This window comes from Pelophylax lessonae (assembly GCF_965119305.1).
Source record: "Pelophylax lessonae genome assembly, chromosome: 9".
Classification (NCBI taxonomy): Eukaryota; Metazoa; Chordata; class Amphibia; order Anura; family Ranidae; genus Pelophylax; species Pelophylax lessonae.
This window is the reverse complement of record NC_138776.1, coordinates 82,313,316-82,326,191: the sequence shown is the minus strand read 5'-3', so window position 1 is coordinate 82,326,191 and position 12,876 is coordinate 82,313,316. Positions and strand designations below refer to the sequence as shown.

The 12,876-nt window shown below is 45.8% G+C and overlaps 1 protein-coding gene across 1 annotated transcript in view; it reads right to left on the bottom strand.

Annotated features, from left to right (window-relative positions):
- Positions 1–12,876, bottom strand: part of LOC309563585 (alpha-2-macroglobulin-like protein 1) — a 124,258-nt gene that overhangs the window by 31,042 nt on the left and 80,340 nt on the right. The window contains exon 27 of the mRNA XM_082268052.1: positions 8,238–8,312. Coding sequence (XP_082124178.1) covers positions 8,238–8,312 — 75 coding nt within the window. The remainder of the gene's footprint in view (positions 1–8,237; positions 8,313–12,876) is intronic.

The following is a 12,876-nucleotide window of genomic DNA, read 5'->3' as shown; positions in this document are numbered from 1 at the left end:
TGTACGTGTGAGATACATACACCTTTTGATATCATATTTTCTATTCCGCTATTCAATCTACACCTTTGGGGTAAAAACAATTAAATTGCGGGATAGTCTGTATCGGTACGTGTGAGATACACCTTTCCAATTTTTGGGGCGCATCTCATACTGCCGAGGATTGCAGGGTGCTTCAGTGTGCCTCCTGCCTGTTCTGAACTCCTCCTACTCCTCATCCTGCCTTTGGGGGTACAAAAAATAGTAATTTGGGCCTAGTCTGGGTCTGTACGTGTGAGATACATACACGTTTTGATATCATATTTTCTATTCCTCTATTTAATCTACACCTTTGGGGTAAAAACAATTAAATTGTGGGATAGTCTGTATCGGTACGTGTGAGATACACCTTTCCAATTTTTGGGGCGCATCTCATACCGCCGAGGATTGCAGGGTGCTTCAGTGTGCCTCCTGCCTGTTCTGAACTCCTCCTACTCCTCATCCTGCCTTTGGGGGTACAAAAAATAGAAATTTGGGCCTAGTCTGGGTCTGTACGTGTGAGATACATACACCTTTTGATATCATATTTTCTATTCCGCTATTCAATCTACACCTTTGGGGTAAAAACAATTAAATTGCGGGATAGTCTGTATCGGTACGTGTGAGATACACCTTTCCAATTTTTGGGGCGCATCTCATACCACCGAGGATTGCAGGGTGCTTCAGTGTGCCTCCTGCCTGTTCCGAACTCCTCCTACTCCTCATCCTGCCTTTGGGGGTACAAAAAATAGTAATTTGGGCCTAGTCTGGGTCTGTACGTGTGAGATACATACACCTTTTGATATCATATTTTCTATTCCGCTATTCAATCTACACCTTTGGGGTAAGAACAATTAAATTGCGGGATAGTCAATATCGGTACGTGTGAGATACACCTTTCCAATTTTTGGGGCGCATCTCATACCGCCGAGGATTGCAGGGTGCTTCAGAGTGCCTTCTGCCTGTTCCGAACTCCTCCTACTCCTCATCCTGCCTTTGGGGGTACAAAAAATAGTAATTTTGGCCTAGTCTGGGTCTGTACGTGTGAGATACATACACCTTTTGATATCATATTTTCTATTCCGCTATTCAATCTACACCTTTGGGGTAAAAACAATTAAATTGCGGGATAGTCTGTATCGGTACGTGTGAGATACACCTTTCCAATTTTTGGGGCGCATCTCATACCCCCCAGGATCGCAGGGTGCTTCAGTCTGCCTCCTGCCTGTTCCGAACTCCTCCTACTCCTCATCCTGCCCTTGGGGGAACAAAAAATAGTAATTTGGGCCTAGTCTGGGTCTGTACGTGTGAGATACATACACCTTTTGATATCACATTTTCTATTCCGCTATTCAATCTACACCTTTGGGGTAAAAACAATTAAATTGCGGGATAGTCTGTATCGGTACGTGTGAGATACACCTTTCCAATTTTTGGGGCGCATCTCATACCGCCGAGGATTGCAGGGTGCTTCAGTGTGCCTCCTGCCTGTTCCGAACTCCTCCTACTCCTCATCCTGCCTTTGGGGGTACAAAAAATAGTAATTTGGGCCTAGTCTGGGTCTGTACGTGTGAGATACATACACCTTTTGATATCATATTTTCTATTCCGCTATTCAATCTACACCTTTGGGGTAAAAACAATTAAATTGCGGGATAGTCTGTATCGGTACGTGTGAGATACACCTTTCCAATTTTTGGGGCGCATCTCATACCGCCGAGGATTGCAGGGTGCTTCAGTGTGCCTCCTGCCTGTTCCGAACTCCTCCTACTCCTCATCCTGCCTTTGGGGGTACAAGAAATAGTAATTTGGGCCTAGTCTGGGTCTGTATGTGTGAGATACATACACCTTTTGATATCATATTTTCTATTCCGGTATTCAATACACACCTTTGGGGTAAAAACAATTAAATTGCGGGATAGTCTGTATCGGTACTTGTGAGATACACCTTTCCAATTTTTGGGGCGCATCTCATACCGCCGAGGATTGCAGGGTGCTTCAGTGTGCCTCCTGCCTGTTCCGAACTCCTCCTACTCCTCATCCTGCCTTTGGGGGTAAAAAAATAGTAATTTGGGCCTAGTCTGGGTCTGTACGTGTGAGATACATACACCTTTTGATATCATATTTTCTATTCCGCTATTCAATCTACACCTTTGGGGTAAAAACAATTAAATTGCTGGATAGTCTGTATCGGTACGTGTGAGATACACCTTTCCAATTTTTGGGGTGCATCTAATACCGCCGAGGATTGCAGGGTGCTTCAGTGTGCCTCTTGCCTGTTCCGAACTCCTCCTACTCCTCATCCTGCCTTTGGGGGTACAAAAAATAGTAATTTGGGCCTAGTCTGGGTCTGTACGTGTGAGATACATACACCTTTTGATATCATATTTTCTATTCCGCTATTCAATCTACACCTTTGGGGTAAAAACAATTAAATTGCGGGATAGTCTGTATCGGTACGTGTGAGATACACCTTTCCAATTTTTGGGGCGCATCTCATACTGCCGAGGATTGCAGGGTGCTTCAGTCTGCCTCCTGCCTGTTCCGAACTCCTCCTACTCCTCATCCTGCCTTTGGGGGTACAAAAAATAGTAATTTGGGCCTAGTCTGGGTCTGTACGTGTGAGATACATACACCTTTTGATATCATATTTTCTATTCCGGTATTCAATCTACACCTTTGGGGTAAAAACAATTAAATTGCGGCATAGTCTGTATCGGTACGTGTGAGATACACCTTTCCAATTTTTGGGGCGCATCTCATACCGCCGAGGATTGCAGGGTGCTTCATTTTGCCTCCTGTTCGGACCTCCTCCTACTCCTCATCCTCATCCTGCCTTTAGGGTACAAAAAATTGTAATCGGGGTCTAGTCTGTGTTTGTACGTGTGAGATACACCGTATTATAAAATTTTTCCTATTCCGCTATTCAATATACACCCTTTTGGAGTGTAAAAAATTAAATTACGGCATAGTCTGTATCGGTACGTGTGAGATACACCTTTTAAATTTGTTTGGCGCATCTCCTTCCACCGCCAAGGATTGCAGGGCGCTTCAGTTTGCCTCCTGTTCCGAACTCCTCCTGTTCCGAACTCCCACTGTTTTTTATCCTTTTTTCTATTCCGCTATTCAATATACACCCTTTTGGGGTAAAAAAAATTAAATTGCGGCATAGTTTGCATATTTGACTGTGAGATACACCTGTGCGATACTGTTGTTGTTTTGTTCCGCTATTCAATAAACACCTTTCTAGGGCAAGATCATAAATTACAGAAATATGAGGAGACCGTCAAATAGGGGCCGTGGCCTGGGTCGTGGTGCTGCTGGTAGAGCTCCTGTTGCAAGGAGAGGACGTGGTCGATCTGTGCCAGCTACACGCACAAGTGAAACACCTTCCTCAAGTGTGACTAGGCGACAGAACCTGCAGCAGTATTTGGTAGGGTATCATGCGCCTCTAGAAGTGATGAGGCCAGAAGAAGTACAGGCGATAGTAGATTGGGTTGCTGACAGTGCCTCCAGTTCCTTCACATTGTCTCCCACCCAGTCTACTGCAGAAAGGTCAGAGTTGGCACCTGCAGCCAATGTCCAACCGTCTTTCACCTCACCCCCTTGCAAATCAGGCAAGCAGTCTGAGCCCCAAGTCATGCAGCAGTCTCTTCTTTTTTTTGATGACTCTGTCAGCAGGGTTTCCCAGGGCCATCCACCTAGCCCTGCCCCAGAAGTGGAAGAGATTGAGTGCAGCAATGCCCAACCACTTATTTCTCAAGATGAGTACATGGAAGGACCATCGCAGCACGTCTCCGATGATGACGAAACGCAGATGCCAACTGCTGCGGCATTCAGAATTGTGGAGACCGACAAGGAGGGCAGGGGTGAAAACTGGGTGGAAGATGATGTGGAGGACGATGAGGTCCTCGACCTCACATGGAATGAAGGTCATGCAGGTGACCTGAGTAGTTTGGAGGAAGAGGCGGTGGTCGCACAGAGACACCAGCACAGCAGAAGAGGGAGCAGGGTGCAGAAGCGGAGCGGCCGTGCCCTAGACACTACGCCTGCTACTGCCCAACGCAGCAAGGGAACGAGCGCACCAAAGCCAGCTCAAAGGAGTTCTCTAGCGTGGAAGTTCTTCAGAAAATGTGCTGATGACAGGACATGAGTGGTTTGCACCCTGTGCAATCAGAGCCTGAAGCGAGGCATAAACCTTCAAAACCTGAGCACAACCTGCATGATCAGGCATCTAAGTGCAAAGCACGAGCTGCAGTGGAGTAGACACCTTCAAAACCAAGAAAGGTCTCTGGCTCCTCCTGCTTCCTCTTCTGCTGCAGTCTCGGCCTCTCCATCCACATCTGTAGTGATACCGGCACCTGCCAACCCGCAAACAGACGATCTGTCAGCAACACCACCACCTGGGTCACCAACCATCTCCACAATGTCCCGTGGAAGCGTTCAGCTATCCATCTCCCAAACACTTCAGAGGAAGAGGAAGTACCCCCCTACCCACCCGCGATCCCTGGCCCTGAATGCCAGCATTTCAAAATTCTTGGCCTTTGAAATGCTGTCATTCCGTCTGGTGGAGACGCACAGTTTTAAAAGCCTTATGTCGGTGGCTGTCCCACAGTACGTCATGCCCAGCCGCCACTACTTTTCCAGGCAAGCCATCCCTTCCCTGCACAACCAAGTGGGGGAAAAAAATCAGGTGTGCACTGCGCAACACCATCTGTGCCAAGGTCCACCTAACTACCGATACGTGGACCAGTAAGCACGGTCAGGGGCGTTATATCTCCCTAACAACACACTGGGTAAATGCAGTGGCGGATGGGCCTGAGGCGGATAGCAATTTGGCGCATGTCCTTCCACCACCGAGGATTGCAGGGCGCTTCAGTTTTCCTCCTGTTCCTAACTTCTCCTACTCCGCTTCCTCATCCTCTACCGCCTCCTCATCCGGTCAGCGTAACACCTTCACCACCAACTTCAGCACGGCCAGGGGTAAACGATAGCAGGCAGTTTTAAAACTTGCCTGTTTGGGGGAAAAACCACACACCGCGCAGGAGTTGTGGAGGAGCATGGAACAGCAGACAAATGAGTGGTTGCTGCCAGCGAGCCTCAAGCCCGGCCTGGTGGTGTGCGATAATGGGCGAAATCTCATAGCAGCTCTGGGCCTAGCCGGTTTGACGCACATCCCTTGCCTGGCGCATGTGCTGAATTTGGTGGTGCAGAGGTTCCTTAAAAACTACCCCGATATGTAAGAGCTGCCGCAGAAAGTGCGGGCCGTCTGTGCGCACTTTCGGCGTTCTCACCCTGCTTCTGCTCGCCTGTCAGCGCTGCAGCGTAACTTCGGCCTTCCCGCTCACCGCCTCATATGTGACGTGCCCATAAGGTGGAACTCCACCTTGCACATGCTGGAAAGACTGTGCGAGCAGCAGCAGGCCATAGTGGAGTTTCAGCTGCAGCACGCACGCGTGAGTCGCTCTGCGGAACAGCACCACTTCACCACCAATAACTGGGCCTCCATGCGAGACCTGTGTGCCTTGTTGCGCTGTTTTGAGTACTCCACCAACATGGCCAGTGCCGATGACGCCGTTGTCAGCTTAACTATCCCACTTCTATGCCTCCTTCAAAAAACGATTCGGGCGATGATGGAAGAGGATGTGGCACAGGATGAGGAGGAGGAGGATGAAGAGGTAGCATTTCCAAGGCTTTCAGGGCAGTCATTCGCAAGTGGCTCCGAGGGTGGGTTCCTGCACCCACAAACGCCAGGGACACAATTGTCCAGCAGGGGCACAGTTCTGGAGGATGAGGAGGATGAGGAGGAGGAGATGGAGGAGGAGATGGAACCATGTTCACAGCAGGGTGGCACCCAGGCCAGCTCATGGCCATCACAGGTGCGTGGCTGGAGGGATACAGAGGATACAGACGATAAACCTCCCACAGAGGACAACCTTTCGTTGCCTCTGGGCAGCCTGGCACACATGAGCGATTACATGCTGCAGTGTCTCCACAACGACCGCCGAGTTGCCCACATTCTAACTTGTGCTGATTACTGGGTGGCCACGCTGCTGGATCCCCATTACAAGGACAACGTACCGTCCTTAATTCACACACTGGAGCACGATCGCAAGATGCGCGAGTACAAGCGCACGCTGGTAGACGCGATGCTGCTTGCATTCCCACCTGACAGCGGGGCCACAGTGGAAGCACAAGGCCAAGGCAGAGGAGGAGGAGGAAGAGGTCGCCAACGCAACCAGCGCACCGTCAGCACCTCAGAAGGCAGGGTTAGCATGGCCGAAATGTGGAAAAGCTTTGTCAGCACGCCACAACAAACAGCAGCACCAGCAGCTCATATGGAACGTCTTAGCAGGAGGCAACATTTCACCAACATGGTGGAGCAGTATGTGTGCACACGCCTACATGTAGTGAATGACGGGTTTGCCCCCTTCAACTTCTGGGTCTCCAAATTGGGCACATGGCCTGAGCTTGCCCTTTACGCCTTGGAGGTGCTGGCATGCCCTGCAGCCAGTGTATTATCTGAACGTGTATTTAGCACGGCTGGGGGCGTTATCACAGACAAGCGCAGCCGCCTGTCCAGAGACAATGTGGACAAGCTCACGTTCATTAAAATGAACCAGGCATGGATCCCACAGGACTTTTCCGTACCTTGTGCAGAATAGAGATGGATACCGACCTTACCCAGCCATTGTTCTATTTTTGATCTTTCTCACTCTTTTGGGGTGTACCCTCATTTAAAATGACTGAAAAAAAGCAGTGTTGGCTACCTGTGCGCAGCCTATTGCATTAGGGTGTGCACCCCAAAGTTTAAATACACATGCATGTGTTTGCCTACATGTATATGGCCCCGGTACATTACTCTCCCTGCTGGCAAAGTGAAATAGAAGTGTGTGGCACTTCTCTTATGGCAGAGCAGGTCCGAGGGAGATCTTTCCCATCTCCTCACTGGCAAACAGAGCGATAATGCTAATGTGCCCTAGGTGATTAGGGTGTGCCCCGGCACACCCTGTGCGCACGCCTATGACACCACCACATCCACCACCACCTCAACCTCCCTCCTACTCCATATGGGCCTCGTCCTTCACAGATGAAGAACATTGTTTTATTTTTTTCTGTTTTTTTTTTGTTGTTTTAAGTTATTTCCCTATCCACATTTGTTTGCAGAGCATTCACCATGCTCTTAACTACGTTTTGCTGCCATTTGCAGCACTCTAGCCCTTTCCATTGGTGTTTTAGAGCCATTTTAGTGCCTGAAAGTTCGGGTCCCCATTGACTTCAATGGGGTTCGGTGTCCGGGTAAAGTTCGGAAAAAGTCCGGGACACGGACCCGGACTTTTTTTTCAAGTTCGGCCGAACCCGCCGAACACGGACATCCAGGTGTCCCCTCCCCCCGTACCGTGCCCTTCTGCCCCCTCTGTACTGTACTCTCCTGCCCCCCCCCCCCAAATACTGTGCCCTCCTGACCCCCCGTACTGTGCCATGTTGCCCCCCCCAACTGTGCTCTCCTGATCCCAGTATCATGCCCTCCTGCTCCCAGGGTTATGCCCTTCTGATCCCCCCCATATTGGGCCCTCCTGCCTCCTCCTTGTACTGTGCCCTCTTGCCCCCCCCCCTCCATTTTATCCTGCTGACCCCCTGTACACTGATGCCGTACAGATGTGCTACAGACTTTTTATATTGTTTGGATGTTTGTGTTGATTAGTCTTTGATTTATGGCATGTTTAAAATTTGATTTTATTGAAAGTAGTAATAAATATAGGTTTAATTTTTATCAACTATTTATAGTTTAATTCTTAAGAGTGGGTGTGTAAATGGGGCAGGCTGGTAGAGGTGCCAGTGCATCACTTTGCCCAGGGGCCCTTCATGCTATTAGGATGGCCCTGCAGGCTGGTGGGGACCCCAGTGCATTACTTTGCCCAGGGGCCTTAGATGCTAATAAGATGGCCCTGGTATCCACTGCGCACTATAAAATGCCCCCTACACATTTTCTCATTTTCTCTAACAATAGGATTTGTATATCTGTCCATTCCAGCTTATGATTTATGTCCATTTCACAAAAAAAACAGGAAAATCATTTTGATTATGTTTTATTGCCACTGTAATGGGCAACATAGTGACTGCAAGCATTTCTCAAACCAGTTGCTCACCAGCATTTCAACACCTTCAATATCCCTGTTTTTGTGTTATAATACAGGTAAATTGTTGAAAGAGCTACGTACCTCCTCAGGCCATCTTGTCTCCAGAAAAGCTATTATGATGTATGCACATAGCGAAATTATATCATTCACGCCCCCCTAGTATAAGGAAGAAGAAGTATCACAATTATTAAACATGTACATGCATTCCCCCATCTCTGTTTGGATTTCTCTGGTCATATCTTGTTGCTACCAAGATACAGAAAGTGATTCAGCCACTTGGGAAATTCTCTCTTTTATTTTCCCCTATGATTGGCCAGTAAGTCTTTTCAACTTCCTTTATCAGACCAAGCTGTCCAGCAAAAGTGGCAGACAGAGGGTTGAGACTAACCATTTACCACTGACAGGGGTGCCTACAAGGGTCAGCTTTTATTTATTCATGTAAACCTTAAAATCAAAAACTGTTGCTTTAACTGTTTAACCCCTTTTGTACTGCCATACATTTTTCAATGATGGATCGTCGGCCCTTTATTTACCCAGTGCCATTGACCAATGGCACTGAATAAACAGCCATTGGGTGGCCGATCCCCTGTGCTGTGACAGCTGGGTACACAGAGACAGGCCCCTTCACACTGGTGGGCTTTTGCTGCAATGGCCCAGGGCGAGAGAAATGCATGAAAACTATTCCCCATTAAATGCTATGCAACTGTTCACACTGCAGGTGTGCTGTGCTTTGAAAAATCCCGCATGCTGCATCCTTGGTGTAATTTTTTTTATCTTCCATTTTAAGTCAATGGGAACACAAAAAAACACATCAGTGTGAAAGGGCCCACACTGTACCCTGCCAATCCAAGAGCCTGAATACCATGTGATCACTGTGATTGGTCAATGCAATGATCACATGGTACTATGTTAATCCCTTCCCTTTTGCTTACAACAGGGTAAGGAAGAGGAATCATGTATTTATCATTGAGGGCAGAATGAATGGGCCAGCAGCTGGAGCTTCATTCATTCTGTTTCTGTGACATAGCAATGAATGTTCATGCCTTCCCCTCTCCTACACATACTATATTCATGCTGTCTCATGTGACCTATAAATTAACCCTTTTATCCCCCCTATCCCGCTCATCTGAACATGAATCCCTTATCTCCATGATGCCACTGATGTGTCCAGTACATTAACCCCTTCACTTCCTCCTTCCTCAGTGCATGACCTGTACATAAATGTATCTAGTACACTTTTATAAGCTCCATGTTTAACCCCCTCAATACCAGCATGTTTCTTCACAAAATTTTGGCTAAAAATTAGATCACCTTGGGGTATCTGTTTTTTTTTTTAAGGGTTATTTTGGTGTTTTTTTTTTTTTTTTTTTTAACTGACCTGGCATTTTTATTTTAAGGCCCCTTTCACACTTGTGCAACTTGTCATGCAACTTTGGACATCAGAGTTGCACGACATGTCGTTCCCCATGTTTTCCAATGATAACCATTCATATATGCGCAACTTAAAGTTGCAGCAACTTCAAAGTAGTTCACGCACTACTTTGGTCTGACTTTCATGCAACTTCAGGGCCATAGACTTCAATGTTAACCCTCAGAAGTTGCATGAAAGTCATACCAAATTGTTATACTATGCAACTTGTGTGCAACAGTTGTCCATTAAAACTAGTCAAAGCCAAAGTCGTATCTATGTTGCACCCATCCAAAGTTGCGTCAAAGATGCATCAAAGTTGCACCAAAGTTGCATCAAAGTTGCACCAAAGTTGCACTCCAAAGTTGGTGCAACTTTGGAGTCGTACAAGTGTGAAAGGGGCCTGACACAAAGCAAGGGAATCTGTTTTTTTTCTCATAATTTTAGGTCTTGTTTCCGCTTTATGGTAAAAAAATAAAAAAAATACCAGTGGTTACAAAACACCCCTAAAAAAAGCTCTATCTATTTAAAAAATATATATAAAACTAGTTTGAGTACAGCATTGTATGATGGAATTGTCAGTCAAAGTATTATAGCGCTGAAAACTGAAAAATTACCTGGTAATTATGGGGTAACAGAGGCTGGTACTGAAGTGGTTAAGACGTCTTAGCTGAAGTTTAGTTTTTTTTTTTTTTTTGTTAGTGAAGTCTATCATAATCTGCTAGTGCATCTAATACTACCCTCTCCCCCAGATTGACAATGCAGCTGTCCAAAGTTGTCTCCATTGCCTCCAGAAGACAACCTAACACAGGAAATGTGTCACTTGCTGGATGAAAAAAAAAGAAAATGCAACCACCGCATTTAGGGATTGATAAGTTGCAGTATATTGCCTTTCTTGATTTTGGGTTTAATACAACTTTAATTACAGATAACTAGGGTCAATTTTGGGTTTCATAGGTAAGAATTTAAATATAAGTCCCCTTTTGTTCTGCTTTTCAAGGTTTGCTACAGTTGAATGTACACAGAAGACTATGACAATGTCTGTGAACTGTAATGAATAACAATTTAATTAAATAGTTACTGTATATGGCATCTATCAATAATCACTGTAGCAAGCAGTCAATGTATTTTGCACACAAACCAGGACCTTGGCGATCAAGCTTGTTGGGGGGTCAAGGTTTGGACATGTACACATAAGAGCAGGGGAGGTAAGACTTATTAGGTACACCCTGGAGGCTTAACTCAAGTCTAATTGGTTCCATAATCAGTGAACGTGTATGTATAGCTAAAAAAAAAAAAATTCTGGTGCCAAGATGGCAGCATACCTGTGATACCTGTATGCTGGCATGGATTGGAAAACAGAAAATTGTATCAAATACCCTAATTTTGCTTTCCTGGTGTGAATCCATGGCAGCATACAGGTATGTTGCCATGGATTGGCACCAGGAAAGGAAAAAAATTGTAAGTATTTGATATGTTTCCATTTTTGTACTTTTGGATATAAGGTAAAGAAGGGTTAAACCTCTGTTGGGTTATTTTTTGCCTGTGCACCGTTGAGGAAGTTTCCTTTCCCTCTCTCTCCCAGAAACGCAACAGGAAATTAAAAGAAACATCCCAAAGTGAGAGAAATTCCCCCCTTAGACAGATGTCCCCATTCAAAAGACATGGCTATAGATGCGGATTGGCTGAAAGACTATAACTCCCAATGGAAGAGGGGCACAGAATGTAGCTTTCCTGGGCTGTGAAAGGGAGAATTGTCACTTTCTGCAAGAGGACCGGGGCAGTTCACACCTCCACCTAGCCCTGTGCAGCAAGCAGAGGGCCATCATTCTTGGGCCTGAAACCACGAATAGTCTGTTGGAAGCCAGTTACACAGAAAGGAGAACCATGCTGGGGAAATCATATGACATATATTACAAACTAGCCGCGCTTAGTTGCAAAACAATCCTTATTCTAATTAGCAGCCAGCATGAATATGCAGGAATGGTAGCATACAAAATACAAATAATAAAAGAAATGCAGCGCTAATAGGTGTAAAAGTCCATTAATACTGTATGTAGAATTTATTAATTTCTATCAAATGTTGCAGGAGGAAGAGGGAATGTAGTAATACAGTGTTCCTTAATGAGTGTTTGTCTCACTCTGCTAGTAGCGGTAATATGGTAATATAAGGCCAACCAGTGACCTTATTTTTATTTCTCTTTTTCTTTTCTTTTTATTTTAGTCAATTTATCATTTTTCTATAGATTTTTTTTGTTTTATACCTACAGATTGGATTCATAATATGTATACATTAAATTGTCACTAAGCACTTTGTAATTTCAATTTGTTTTTGGACCACTAGATGGAGCCACTTTTGGGTGTGCGATCAATCATTCGGCCATTTAAATATATACTATATTTAGGGATCGACCGATTATCGGCAATGCCGATATATTGGGGGCCAATATGCACTTTCCCTGATATATCGGAATCAGCCCCTGAGGTTACCAATATTGCTGATATTTAGGGAAAGTGCATGTATGGGAGTGATGCCTGCAGCTAGAGGCATCACCCCAGGAAACCAGCGTCCATAGCCGACGGTCGGCTGTCTTGTAATGAAAACTGATGCGCCTGAGAAGCATTCGGCTCTGATCAGGTCTCCATGTAAAAAACCCAAAAGTGATGTCATGACATCACTTCCGGGCACTCGGTGGCAAATTAAAAAAAATGCGAGCATTCAAAACAGCCAAACTTGGCGTTTTGAATGCTTTTAAGTGCAGAGGAGGGGTTTGGGGTCTTTTAGACCCCCAGATCCCTCCACCACAGTACCTTTTATTAAAAAAAAAAAAATTTAAATGTCCAAAAATATCGGCCAATCTCGGCTGATACCGATATCCGATGACCAAAATATCGGTATCGGTATCGGCACTAGAAAAACGATATCGGTCGATCACTAATTATATTCTTATTTGCTTTTTAGTTGCATATAGGATATTTGATTATCCAAATTTTTAAGGTTGTACAATTTTTTGAGGTTCCGATGGTAACTGACTGTCTTTTGTGGCCTCAAAATATTTTTTTGTATTAGGATGTTTTTATTTCCGTTTCCTTTGAATCTTAATTCTCTATGGGCGCTGAGGGAGAGGGTGGATTATGCCCTCCCTTCCGGCCTGTGGTGTGCAACAAATTTCCGGACTGCCTCTCGGGTTGCCCTATAAATACTGCACGATGTCTCGTGCTAGCCACGCCCCTAACAACATCATCACTGATGAAAAGCATAGGGAGGACTTGCGACACGTGACGTCATTGCGCACCCGGACGTGGCAGCTA